Raw genomic sequence first — 13,066 nt, 5'->3', positions numbered from 1 at the left:
CAGCCTGGAAAAAGTCCTGACTCTAGAGAGTCCGAGCCTGAGTGTGAAGGGACTGGAGCCAGGCCAGCCTCCCCTAAGCTGGCTGTTCTCTCCTTTAGTGCCTGAGTTACAATGCAGACTGCAGACTGTGCTGGGTGATCCAGAACGGCCCCAGGACTGCTGGGGCTGTTTACAAGATATAAATCCCCGGGAGCTATCATTATTTACGTTTTATATCTCTCCTTCCCCTGCCTGCGTCCATCCAACAAAACGCTTGTGTTGAGAGCTCCGTGGTAACTGAAGCCGTGCTGCCAGGCGTGCCGCCGAAAGCCATTGGCCACATCTACGTGACTCACGGTGATGAAGGATTAAAGCCACGGGCTGCAGACTGCATTTTTTGGTTAGTCTTTTCCTCTTGAAAATAGAAGTTTTATGTGTAGGGACTTTGCTTACAGAATTATTACTCTGTACATTTCCAAAGAAATAAAAATCTGCCGTGAACCTCAGGCTGCTCTGTCAGCTGGCACCAGCTTTATTTGCTTCCCGGCCTCTCTGCTGGGCTTTGTAGTAACACTTCTCCCCACGACTTCATGCGATTTTGCAGGGGAGCGTGGTCCCAGCATCTCCAGCGGATGCTCTGCTTGTCTGCTGCTCCTATAAATACCCGGGCCCTGCCACAGTTTCCTTAGCAAGCTGTCGCCAGCTCCTTGAGTTAATTGAAGGGGAAATGGATTTAGAACGTTCCTTTCTCCAGTCCCCTGGGTGTAGCAGTGAAGAGTTAAAAGCAGGTGAGTTCGGCTCCCAGGCACTTGTGTGTTTTCTGGGCTGGAAGAAAACCCGAAATCTCTGATTTCTCCAACCTTGACAGTGTTGGCGGGGCTCAGTGGACTGCAGAGCGGAAGCCTCCGTTTTTAATTTTCTTTGCATCAGATCGCAGAGTCCCCCGTGCTCGGTGTGGCTCTGACTGACCCACTCTCTGCCACCGTGGATACATCATCCCACCTTCAGGGACCTGAGCTTCCGGGGCTGTGAAATGACAGTGGAGATGCACGCCCACCGCCAGGGGGCTCCATGGAGCCACCACGCCTGCACGGAAACTCAGGCAAACCCAGGGCAGCCAGCTCGCTGGGGCGTGCGATGGCTCTCACGGTGTCCTCAAAATGCAGTGCTTTATGTCCGGCTGGCTTCACGTCAGCGCCTTGGATGACACGGTGTTGTTCAGAAGAAGCTGAAAGTCAGGCTCCAAGTAACAGGCTGGGTTGTCTCCCTTGCAAGCCTCGTGAACCAGGCACATCTCTTTTTGTTTACTTGTCGGCCTCAGTTTACATATGTGGTCTCGGCTGTGCCTTTAGGCAGTGGGAGAACCAGGACCCAAAATAGCCATCATACTCCTCTGGACGCATCTCCGTGTGACTACTGAGGGGCCCCATCCATCCGGCATGTCCAGAATCAGATCGTTTCCCCCGGCTGCTGCTCTGGCTTCCCAAACTCAGCTGCCATGCCGGGCACCTTGGCATCTAGCTGGACTCGCCCTTCCCGCCTGCTTCCATCAGCTGGGTACCATGCAGCCGCCCTCAGCAATCTCCAGCGCCTTCCTCTGCCCCCGAAGAACTTGGGCAGTTTTCACTTTGGCCACTGAAACAGCCGTCCACTGCTTCCTCTCTCCATCTCTCTCCTGTCCTAACGCGTTTTCCAAGTCCCAGAGTCACCTTAGGAAAACCTGAAACTGCTTGACAAACTTCCACTCATCCTTTAAACCGAGGGCACTTGTTGCCTCTTCCTTCCGTGGATTTTCTAGACTAACCACATGTGCCCGCCCCTCCGTCCTGTCCAGACTCCTCTGGGCCACACTGCTCAGGGTCTCTGCACATTTTTATCAGAGCACTTCTGGCTCATGTGGGATCATAGCTCCTTTTTCTCAGGTCTGTGAAGCGCATTGAGGGATAGACCGTGTTGAATTCAGCTGCATCTGTGATGCCTTTAATACAGTGACAGACTCAGCACGTGACCTCTTTGTTTACTGAACTGAAATAAACTGATGAACTGAACCCGAATCCCCTCACCTCCAGTCTCCGCAGAATGCTGCTCTGTTTTCTAGTTATAACTTAATTCATCAAAACGAACATACGTACACAAAATATGTCCATATGTTATATACCTGTTGTGTATATATATGGAGCTTGTTCCAGTAGTTTCCAATATTAATAATTTGAACATAGAAGTGATTCATCATAACTCTGAATCCTTCTCCCGCCACTCTTTCACACAGTAGGTGCATAATCAAAGTTTACAGAGTCACTGTAGGATTTAAAGTACCAGAAATAGATGGGTATTCAATAATACTAATACCTGAACTATAAGATCTGTCCCCTTTTCGTGATGGCCTATGGCAAGGAAGTTATGGTTATGGTTATAAAAAGCAAAACATTAGCCAGTTATCCTAGCTATAAAGTATATTCCAAAGTATCCAAAGTTATAGACAGCGACCTTTCTGAATACATCTTGGTATGTAGCCTGACCACGCAGGAGGACAGTCCTTCCTTTTATGCTTGACTGAAGCTCCATCCTCGGTATCTTTCTTATCTCTGACTCCTCTGGAATACAAAGACTGGTCTGGCACCCGGGCTTCATCTAAGTGCCCAAATTTGAGGGCTGGCCAGATGCACAGGAATCAGGGAACTGCGTTTGAGCCTCCTATAATTTTGCGTCACAGAGAGGTCGAGGCACAAAGACTCAAGCGCTGTTTATAACTCCAACCATAATAATTTCTCGAGTAAGAAAGGGACCAGATCACTCACAGGAGTGTCACATGTGTATTAAGCATATGTGATGTCACACTGCTAGCAAGCCATCAAGATCAGACATTATATTTAGAAGGGATGGATAATTATTAAATTAAATGTGGACTGCCAATTCACTGCTGTCCCTGGCCTCAACAAAGAGCACACAATTATTTTTTTTAATCTTCGAGCAGGAAGTGCATTGTAACTCCAGTTAAAAGGAGACAACACAGGACTCTCCAAAATTGTTTGTAGTGGGTCCTTCAGGTGCCAGGGCTGGGACACCCAGCCAGGTGACCTGAGTCGGGTCGGCTAAGATCTTGGCCGTGACCTTGTCTGCTGTTCTCATCTTGAGGATGGACAATCTGTTGCCCGGAGAGGAATGACTTGGGGTCACAGTGCTTGAGCTAAAGTGCAGAGCAACCCGGCCCCTCTGAGCCACCAGCCCAGAACGCTGAGTTGCTGACGCTCTCAGGAGCTTCCCCTGTTCTGACATGAGCGGAGAGAGAGAGGATATGGAGCAGTGACAGTTCTCAGTGCAGAGGCCAGAAAACCATTAGCTTCTTGTGCATGTCTTATGGTGTCACTGGTGACCTGTCTAAACCCCCGGGTTCCCTACCACACCTCCAGGGATGTGTTGTCTGTGGGATCAGTTCCTTCAAGGTGGCTGATGGGGGGAGAAGAGTCAGCTGAGTGATGGCAGCAAACCCTAGGTGGTTTCTTTTGTCATTGAGTCCCCAAGGAAGTTTACATGCTAACTTAGGGCACTCAGGTAAGGACTGGATGCTGCATCTAGCTCGTAGAAAAATCTACATGGTTGTCTAAAAGTGAATTACACTGATTTGCTCATGACACTGACAATGTAACTCCTTCACACTGTTTTGGACATAGGTGACTACCTCGTTAATTTTGACTTTTGAGGGTCTTAAGAGGAGGGCTATCAGTATAATTAACCTTTCTCTGCTGAATAATTTTTTAACTAACTGCTTTACAAAGAATATGTTGAGATGAGTAATCAGTTTTCACTTTTACAGCTGTAATCAGTTACACATAGAATTTTGATACTAAAGGTTAGTAAAAGGTCACTAAAGATGAGTAAAACTTGATCCTTACATATTGGGGGAAAAAGAAAGAATATATTTTTATAATTCTCATGGAATAGACAAAACTTGGATTATTGGTTTGGGGAATTTTCAAGGAGAATTTTGAGGTCTGTTAAGTCATTTTTTTTTTCTGACGTTTAATTTACTTTATTAAGACATATTTCCTTACATCAGAATAACATCGCCTAAAGTATTATCCAAGGAAATCCTTTCTGTCATCTTCCTCCCGCCCCATCAGTCACTGTAAATACTAGGAACAGAGCACTAAGTATTAGACAAAAGCTAATTTCCTCCACATCAGTTCATGTTGGTAAAGAACTTAATATGCACAAGTGGTGGTGATCGAAAGCAGGCCTGCCAAGGCCACTTCCACTAAGAGATAATCACTAAATGACAAAGGCAGCAAAGATTCCACTCCAAGTGGGCTCTGGACAGGCTAGACCTGGCCCCGGTTCTGCATACGAATGCAATTACCTCTCTTAATAATAAGACTTCATTAGTTTCGAGGCCTCCAGCTCTGGTGGCTGTCCTGATTGCAGCTCCTTTTTTGCAATACTCTGGAATCAGTGACATTTCCGTGCACATTTCTGTCTGGAATCTTTGCAGCCTTCTATTTTGTGTTCTTATTGGTGATGCAATGAATTGGCTATTGATGATTTGAGAAACTGCAAACCATTAATTCTGTGAATTCCTTGTTCCATCTCATAATATTAGGGTATTTTTCTCGTCTTTCCTGAAACCCTCCAATCATTTTGGAAAGGACCTTGCAGAATTTGGGAGCTTCCTTGATAAACAGTTAAAGATTTCGATGCACTGGAAAGTTCCCCAGCTGCTGTAAAGCTGAATGCTTACGTGCCAGCAGCAAGGCATCCCCTTTCATCCCTGGAAATGCTCTGGCTGTTTCTCCCCGTAATCCTTCTGGTTGTTTCCAACCCTCTAGCCTGGGGGGTGGGGGAGGTGTTCTGCAGAACACATGTAAACCCTCCCCAATACGGTACCCCTCCAAGGTGGTGCTCTGTCCTCTGCGTCAGCTGTCCCCACGTGGAGCACCCTGGCTGCCTCATCTCCCCGTCCTCTGCCTTTCTTCACTGTGTCTGTGGCCCACACCTTCGGTACAGAAGGTTCCCTGTTGTTATCACTCTGTTGTTACAAGGTCTTACGGTAGGGGTTCTACGGGCTTGTCTTCAGCCAGATCACCAATTCCTCCCGTCTCCCGGTGTGTGGGACCATGCCCCTCATCTCCTAGGAGTTCCATGAAAAATGCTTGCTGAGGAGATTCACAGAAGCACCACATGGAAGGGACTCGGGTACTTTATGAAAACAGTTGTTTGAAATTTTGTCTATCCTTGACCATCCATGGATCATATCAAAAGATGAAAATACAACATAGACAACAGGGCATCCTGCAAAGTCCCTCCCTCTGGGGTGTTGAAAACAAAGTGACAGGCGGACGGGCAGTGTTCCCTTCCCTTCGGGGGCCAAGTCCACTCACAGATTCACTGCATAATTATTAGTGTCACTTGAGGCTGGCTGTGGGTGGCCTTGATGATACAGAAAGGAAGCAGGTGCGGGCAGTGTCCTCCTGAAGGGGACAGGTGTTTCAGGACTTGAAACTAATGGTAGGAATTCTAATACTTTACAGGAAGATTTAAATTCTGGTAAAGATTCTACTTAATTAGTCTGAATCATCATTATCATTATCTTTCAGAGCTCGCTTTCATTCCCCAAAGCCTTTGAACTGAGGTTAGCACAGGCTATCCTCATAAAAATGCACAAATTTGAATTCAAGCCATTTTGTTGTGGTATTATTTTACGAATTAACCACTTCAGTAAAGCTGGGAAATGGTATGTTGCATTGTTCCTTTTTGAAACAAAATCTGAACAAAGGATGAATCATCAGTTAGCGTGACTCATCAGATTAGTCTGACAAGAGACCTACTGAGATAGGGTGGATACAAAGGATTTCAACTGCTTATGAGCACAGATTATATTAGTAATTTATCCTTCAAACATTTTTCTGAAATAATTACAGCCTATTTTGACAGGAAATATGGATGATAAGCCAGAAAAGTTTTACTACAGAAAACTAGAACTTGTATCTCTTGTTATCTTGTTTCATGCTGAGATGGTCTTAAATTAGAATTTCACAATTGGTCCAGATCAAAATGGAAAGAATGTCATTTTAGGAAACAAAAACTGTAGTCATGTCAACCACCTCCAAATTCCCAGTGATGGAAGATATCACTTTTGATGCTTGGGTTTCAGTGTCTAGGAAGCAGGGCAATCCATTGCCCAAGGATGGTTGTTTCGGCTCTTTGTAAATCGATTTGCCAATACAGGAATGGATGTTATTTGGTTGAGAAATGCCCTGTGAATGCCCAAACTTTTATCTCCACGTAGACTTTCTTTTGAAGCTCTCAGATCCATTCCTTTCATAATTGTAGATCACTGACTCACGGGATTTCAGAGCTCGAAAGGACCTACCTGATCCCTTCCTTCAATCATGCAGAACTTGGAGATCTAATGGACACCCCTCCAAAGACAGAGGATGGCAGCTCAGCCCTAACCTCTGGGGCGCCCCCTATCTGAGCATCAGTCCCAGGCAGGCTGATTTTCACAACCTTTTGTTTGTGGTCCTGGAGGCCCTTTTTCCATGAAATCGCTTCAAGATCTTTTGTCCCTTTGATATTTTTTTTCCATGACAGACTTATTTTTTTACAGAGAAATATGTACTGCCACCCATGGGAAAGGCACACATTTATTCAAGGGCTTGCATTGCTAGAACCACAGGCAGCCGTGTCTTGGACACGGCCCCCTTTGCATGTCCCTAGGCCAAGTGTTACTGGCAACATGGTGGATTCTTACACCGCTCGGAGAGGGTACTTGGGTTTCGGGTGAAAAGCAGTGTGTAAATGCAAGATGGGCGGGATCAAATTCATTGACCTCCAGGGCTCTCTGCCTGCCAGCAAACAGGTATGACAAATGACAACATGTGTTAACTGGCAGCTCTGATGGCCCCTCGTGTTTGCCCAGGCTCTGGGACAACCACAGGCCTTTGGCATTTTAAAATGTCTTTATTTTGAAACTTCTTCAACCTATTCAGTTCTGAGGTGCTGCGGGCATCCTCTGGGAAAGACCCAGAAGAGTGGCAGAGATGGTGGTACAGGGACTCTTAGAACATTCCTGAAGTCTAGGGTGCAGGCCCTGGTACCTGAGAGCCTGGGTGCAGAGCCAGGCATAGAACCAACTGCAGGGACTCCAAGCTTGAACTCATCCCCTTCTGATGGGATCGTCTCTACAGAGGTGTTTGCTGGAACTGATGGAGGATTTGTTGCAGCGTCCTCCGTGAAAAGAGATGCGCTTAAATCATAAAGCCTTTGCAATTTGGACACTCCCTCTGGCTCACCTCTGAGATGTTCTGGCTGCCCATTTGCACTGCTACAGGGTCACCTGGACAGGTGACTTCTTCTGCCCAAGGCCTGTTGCGTTCTGAATGCTTTTCTATCAAAGAAACCTCTATCCTTCATGAAGCATTTGACATTTGAGGATTGAATCACAGGGCTGACCGTACACTGAGAAATCATCTGGGTGAATTCTCCCTTGCTCTACACTCCCCATTCTTTTCTGGCAAAAGGGAACCCTAAGGGAAATTACCTATCTGGAGGTATCAACAACTGCCAGCCACCACTCTTTTGTACCGGTCTTTGGTTTTCTGATGGGATTATAAAAGCCCCCTTCACCGAGGTGCTGGATTAGCCACCACCATTGTGCCCCCCCATGATGGAACTGCCACCCACGCAGGGCTGGATGCTCCTGGCAGACAGGCTCCACTGTTGTTGATCCCTGACCCTCTGTCCTCACTTCTCCAGCTGTGTGCTCACCAAGGGGATGCTGGGTTTGGATCTGTTTATGCCATTTGTACTCACCATTGAAATGATGTGATTTATTTGAGTGTTACATAAACCAATGAGATATACTGGAGGCAAGAGAGAATTATTTCTGTGGGTTAGATGTTTTGGACAGAGCAGCGTGCTACAAACTACTGAGTGTGACAAAGGGAGGGGCAAATCGGCATCCAGAAGGACCCTGAAATCAGGTTCCGTCACAAGACGGTGTTCTACCTCAGGAAAATGGGTGTGGTTCGTGGCAGATACCTTGGAAGTCCAGTGGGGGTGACCACGGGCACAGGAGACATCTGGGCCTCACCTCAAAAGACTGGCATAACTTAAAATCATGTACATTGTAAGACAATTGTATGATTCAAATTCAAATAACATGTTTACGTGTATGATTTCCCTTTTGACTGGTGTTCCAATTAGTGAACCAGAAGTGAGCTTTCTTTCCTCTCATCTGTAGTGCTCAGAAAACTCTTGCTAATGTCAGTAACCAATGTCAAGAGTAACTGTTAAATTTTAAGAGTTATAATTTTAAATTATATCCTATATAAAGTGATAGGAAAACTGGGAAACAGAATTTGACGAATATATATGTTCAACTTGGTAATGATATAGAGACGTCTATTTGAATTCATAGCAGGAAGACTGCTTTTTGGGGCAGTGGGAGTCTAGCTGAAATGTTACTGTTAAGCCTTCCGAGTAACTTCTCTTTGCAGCAGAAGTTGGCATGTTGGGAGATTTTTGTTGTTGCTATCAGTCTGATGGGGGGATTTTAAAACACTTTCCCGAAAGAGCGATCTAAAACTCCACTTCTTCTCTAGTACCGCCTCTCCCGGGATGCTCTGTTCACTTACTGTAGGGCGGCATGGCTGTAGAGGCCCCCACTGTACCCAGTTCCTGAGGATGCACGGTCCCTGCAGTCACGTCTTTGATGACAAGGTCTCTATGAAGAGATACGCATTTCCCCAGTTTGCAGGAGATGAGCAAAGTGGTCGCAATGACTCAATCCCTCTACCTGGTGGGTGAGTCTTACTAAATCTTGTCAAATTCTTGTGGTGCTGGAACTCCCAGTTCTTATGATAAATGGGCCAGTGGCCTGTGTACTGGGATTCACACAGATCGCTGGGTGAGCCTTGTCTAAACAATAACCACTCAAGGCTAATTCCTGTCCTTCACAGACTGTTAAGTCACTTGTAACATCACTTTTTATTTTTTAATGTAAGTTACTTCTGGATTTAGAGCTAAATTTATGTAAATTACTTCAATTTACATTGGAGAGTGTCCTAATAAATTCTTCTTTCCGTCACCCACAAAACGTTAAGTGGGTTTACGTCATCAAGCTCACTCTTCGCAACGTCTTTGGAAATCTGTGTTCACTTCGACTCTGTAGCATTGGAGACTGGAGGAGTTTTAGCTCCCAGAGTAGCAAAAGCTAAATGGTGAGGATATTTATGCCAGGAGCTCTCAGTTCTTCATTTCTTTTCCTAATTGACTGGTTTAGTGAAAGCATTTTTTTTTCTTTGAAAGCGTTTTATTTTATGTCACTTAACATCCCTTCCCTGTTGATTCAAAATTGTTTCCCATAATATGGGTGTAGTAAAAAGATTCCCACCAACCAAACTTCTCTGATAAGTTTGTATTTGGAGTGTGTGACGTTTCTTGCCTGGGCGCTTGACTTTCACCTCCTTGTTAATAGTGGAGAGCAATCAGGCATCTTGGCCTGCTGGGCCAGGGCTGCTGCAGGGGACCCGGGTCCCTCTGGGTAGCCAGGAGGCCTTAGCAGTTTGTGTGCCTTTTACTAGATCGTAACCAGGCCATGGTTCCTGCAAGGCAGGCTTTCTCAGTCTTGACACAACTGACAGTTTGGACGGGCTGACTCTTTGTCGTGGAGGGCTGTCCTAGGCAGCATCCCTGGCCTCTACCTAGTAGATGCAGTAGCACCTCTCCAGTTGTGACAGCTGAAAGCATCTCCCTCCATTCTTGCCAAATGTGCCCTGGGAGGCAAAATCTCCCTGGGTTGAGAACCTCTGCAGGACGGACTTTGCTACGGTGGTACCGGAGCTCGTGTCTGCCCTGTGGTTTCTTCTGCTGCAGCCACACCAGTCACCAGGTGACCCAACTCTACTTTTAAAGAACCTGGGGCCCGGTCTGGGATGCTCCGTCTGGATTGGAGATGGGATGGACCCAAGACTGTGCGGACTCAAGCTTTTTGCCATTGTTAAGACATTTATACCCTCTCCCTGTCTCTGCCTTCTTGATAGGAGGGTGGTAACTTTGAAGATCTCTTTAGAAGGTGTTTTTTGGTTGAGATTGGGGTTCCTTTATACAGTTTTAGATATAAAACTATGCAGCTTTTTTTTGTTGTTGATAATTTGGCAAATCAAGTAAAATTGTTCTTCAGGCATAATTTTAAAAAATGAACTAAATCATAACATCTCTCACTGCTCTCATATTTTGCTTATGAAAATTACATTTCCAAAAAGAAAAACAAAAGACAGTAACCTCTCTGAAGGTCATGACCATGTCTTAAAATCCTGAATTATTGCCAAAAGCCTAACATGCTTTTTGCTTGTTGAAAGTTTCTGCTGTATTCTTGTCAATGTGAGTAATCTAAACGCACTTCAAATTGAAAAACAGGAAGACCAGCCATAGGGCTCTAGACAGGGGCTTATGCCCCAAGGGACGTAAGTGCCACAACCCTGGTGATTCCCCAGGAAATAAACTGCACATTGGGTTTTTCTGTGGTATTCCTAACACGTACAGTGTGGTTTGCAGCCTTTGATCTATACCATCTGAAGGGCTTATATTTCACAGCTGTTCCGGAACACACAGTATAGTGTTCATGGCTATCGATTTTGAGGGAGCAAGCCATCAAACTTACACCGATTTTGGAAACACTGCTAAGATACATTTGCAAGATACATGGGTTCAAGCTCTCCCTCATCCCGTGATTCTATATGTGAGATTGACTATTTAGAAGCAGCCTAGAATTATGGTCAGGAGAGGTTCTTTACTTTTTGTCTGATGTAATCACCCCAGCATGATCCCAGATGATTCTTGCATTCGTGGGTAAACATCATTTGTCACTCATAATAACAAAGTGGGAAGAGGAGAACGTTGACATACCTATAGATAATACATGCACTGTTCCTGCATGTGTCACAATTAGCTGTGTCTTGCCCAGTCCGATATGAAAGCCTACAAGATAAGAACAGGAGAGCATTACACGTGGTGGCTGCTGGCTGCTGGCTTTTCTAGAGCACACAGCTCCAGTCAGATTCTTTCCCAATGCCATTGCTCGTTATGGTAATAGAAATCGATCAGCGTGTTTCCCATTTTGCTCCTGTCTCTGCATTTATTGTATACAACCAATGCAACCTCTACAGCTGATATTTAAATTAAATCTAGGATGCGAACATAAACTACTGGATGAAGTAAATAATCTGATTTTGTTATAAGCAAAGGGAATTTGGGATGTTTCAGTGCAGCTTGATATTTATGGTGTTTAAAAGAAACTTCGATGGGAAACCAACCCCAGATCTTCTGACTTGTTTCTGCCCCACCACCCCTTGGCCTGCGAGAGGAGGGGTCTGCAGACTGGGGCCCTCAGGCGAATCCCACTCTGAGCCAGCAAGCTAAGATTGAATTTTACATTCATAAATGGTTGAAAAAGATTGAAAGAATAATAATATTTGGAACACGTGAAAACTAATGAAATTAAATTTTCAGTGTCCATAAATAAAGTTTTAAGTTTTGATAATAAAGAATAGTGAAAATTTTTACGTTAGTAGCTACAATACCCTTGGTCTGCAAATCCCAGGATACTCACTCTCTAGCTCTGTAGAGAAAAAAATTTGCTGACCTATGTGGTAGAGTATCGTGCTGCATTGTCAATGCCTTCTGACACCGTCCCTGGCTATATTCTCTGGTGAGTTCTGTCAGCCCTATGAGACTAGACATTTTTAGGAGGAGAGGTAGGGGTGCTGATTCTCTTCCCATTAACAGAAATAACCTTAGAGTACTTTTTGGAGTATATTCTGGAAGGTTGTATAGACTTAAAGGTTTGATGAGAGGCTTTTCTTGAATCTTTCTCAGCCCAGTCACCCCAAGAAGCTAGTTTTGGGGAGCTTTCATAATGTTTTTCCCACCACTTTGGCTGGCCTTCCCTCTCTGATATTTTTAACGTGCAGGCATATTTTATTCTGAATATTACTTTGTGCTAAGGGACGAACATGGTAACCAGAATCTGTTAAATTAGTGGCAGAAAAAAAGCTTCCATCTGAATTGGCTTATACATACTTCGGGGGCACATTTACGTTTGGAGAGTGACTCACCATAATAATAGCGCTCAGAAGGTTTTCTGTCAACATGGATAGTCGATATTTTATCACCTTCCCTATGTAAACTTCTCTTGCATGCGTCATGGATTTTGAATTGAAATTAACTTTTGTTTTCCTCATTATATTTGGTGTTGCATAAACATTTGACAAAAGGATTTTCCTCTCCATGCCATGTTGTCGCAGTGAGCTTTGGTGAACTCGGACTTGACCTTTGAGTTCTGTGCATTTCATTTATTAATCAAGTGACAATATTCTGTCCTCAAGTGTCACCAGTCAGTGCCTGTGGCCCATGATATTCGAGCCAGGATTGGAATCACCCTGTGGCTGCGTTTGTGTTGACCTCTGTCCCCCATATTGGACGCCTTTGGATGCCCACTTGGGGTCTTTTCCTCTCCCCCGAGCTTTGTCAGGAGGGGAGCAGGGAAGAGCTTGTGCATCACACCTTCCTCTTTTCCTTAGCCCTTTCCTCCTGATGACAAGCCCCAAGGGTACATTCCTCCTGAACCTTCCTCCCTGGCTCCAGATTTGCTGAACCCATACCAAGGGTCCTCTTGTGTTAGACATTGACCTCCATTCTCCCATGCCTTATTATATATAAAAGGCCTTTCTCCATCCCACTGATTTTACTAGTGCTCTGTCCTAAGCTCACGTCTGACCATGGTCATTTTGTATGGTGAAATAAGCATGGTACTTGAGCACGTGTCCTGGCAATGACGTGTTTGCTACAGGACGTGCTGTCCCGCTGTTCGGCTGGGCTGCAGACGAGGGGCTGCTCCTCTGTGTGTTGCATTGGTGTGTATTAAGCACCAGCCAGGGAAGAGGATATGTAATAGTTTTCTGTATGCGCTAGTCACATTCTAAAGTTTAGGCTTTTAAAAGAAAACGGACGAAATCAAGGGCATTTCCTAACCTTTATTTGAGGGGCACGCTTACTGGGCTCTAAGGAAAATCCGACTTCCATGCTTGCA

The 13,066-nt window shown here is 45.2% G+C and overlaps 2 protein-coding genes across 3 annotated transcripts in view; one reads left to right on the top strand and one right to left on the bottom strand.

Moving 5' to 3' along the window:
* DOCK1 (dedicator of cytokinesis 1) overlaps positions 1 to 13,066 on the top strand; it is a 518,791-nt gene that overhangs the window by 213,465 nt on the left and 292,260 nt on the right. The gene's annotated exons all lie outside the window — the stretch shown is intronic.
* INSYN2A (inhibitory synaptic factor 2A) overlaps positions 1 to 13,066 on the bottom strand; it is a 36,165-nt gene that overhangs the window by 4,252 nt on the left and 18,847 nt on the right. The window contains exon 2 of the mRNA XM_061192161.1: positions 10,885 to 10,956. Coding sequence (XP_061048144.1) covers positions 10,885 to 10,956 — 72 coding nt within the window. The remainder of the gene's footprint in view (positions 1 to 10,884; positions 10,957 to 13,066) is intronic.

Source organism: Eubalaena glacialis, chromosome 1 (genome assembly GCF_028564815.1).
Source record: "Eubalaena glacialis isolate mEubGla1 chromosome 1, mEubGla1.1.hap2.+ XY, whole genome shotgun sequence".
Lineage (NCBI taxonomy): Eukaryota > Metazoa > Chordata > Mammalia > Artiodactyla > Balaenidae > Eubalaena > Eubalaena glacialis.
The sequence above is the reverse complement of the archived record's forward strand: the minus strand, read 5'-3'. Positions and strand labels throughout refer to the sequence as shown.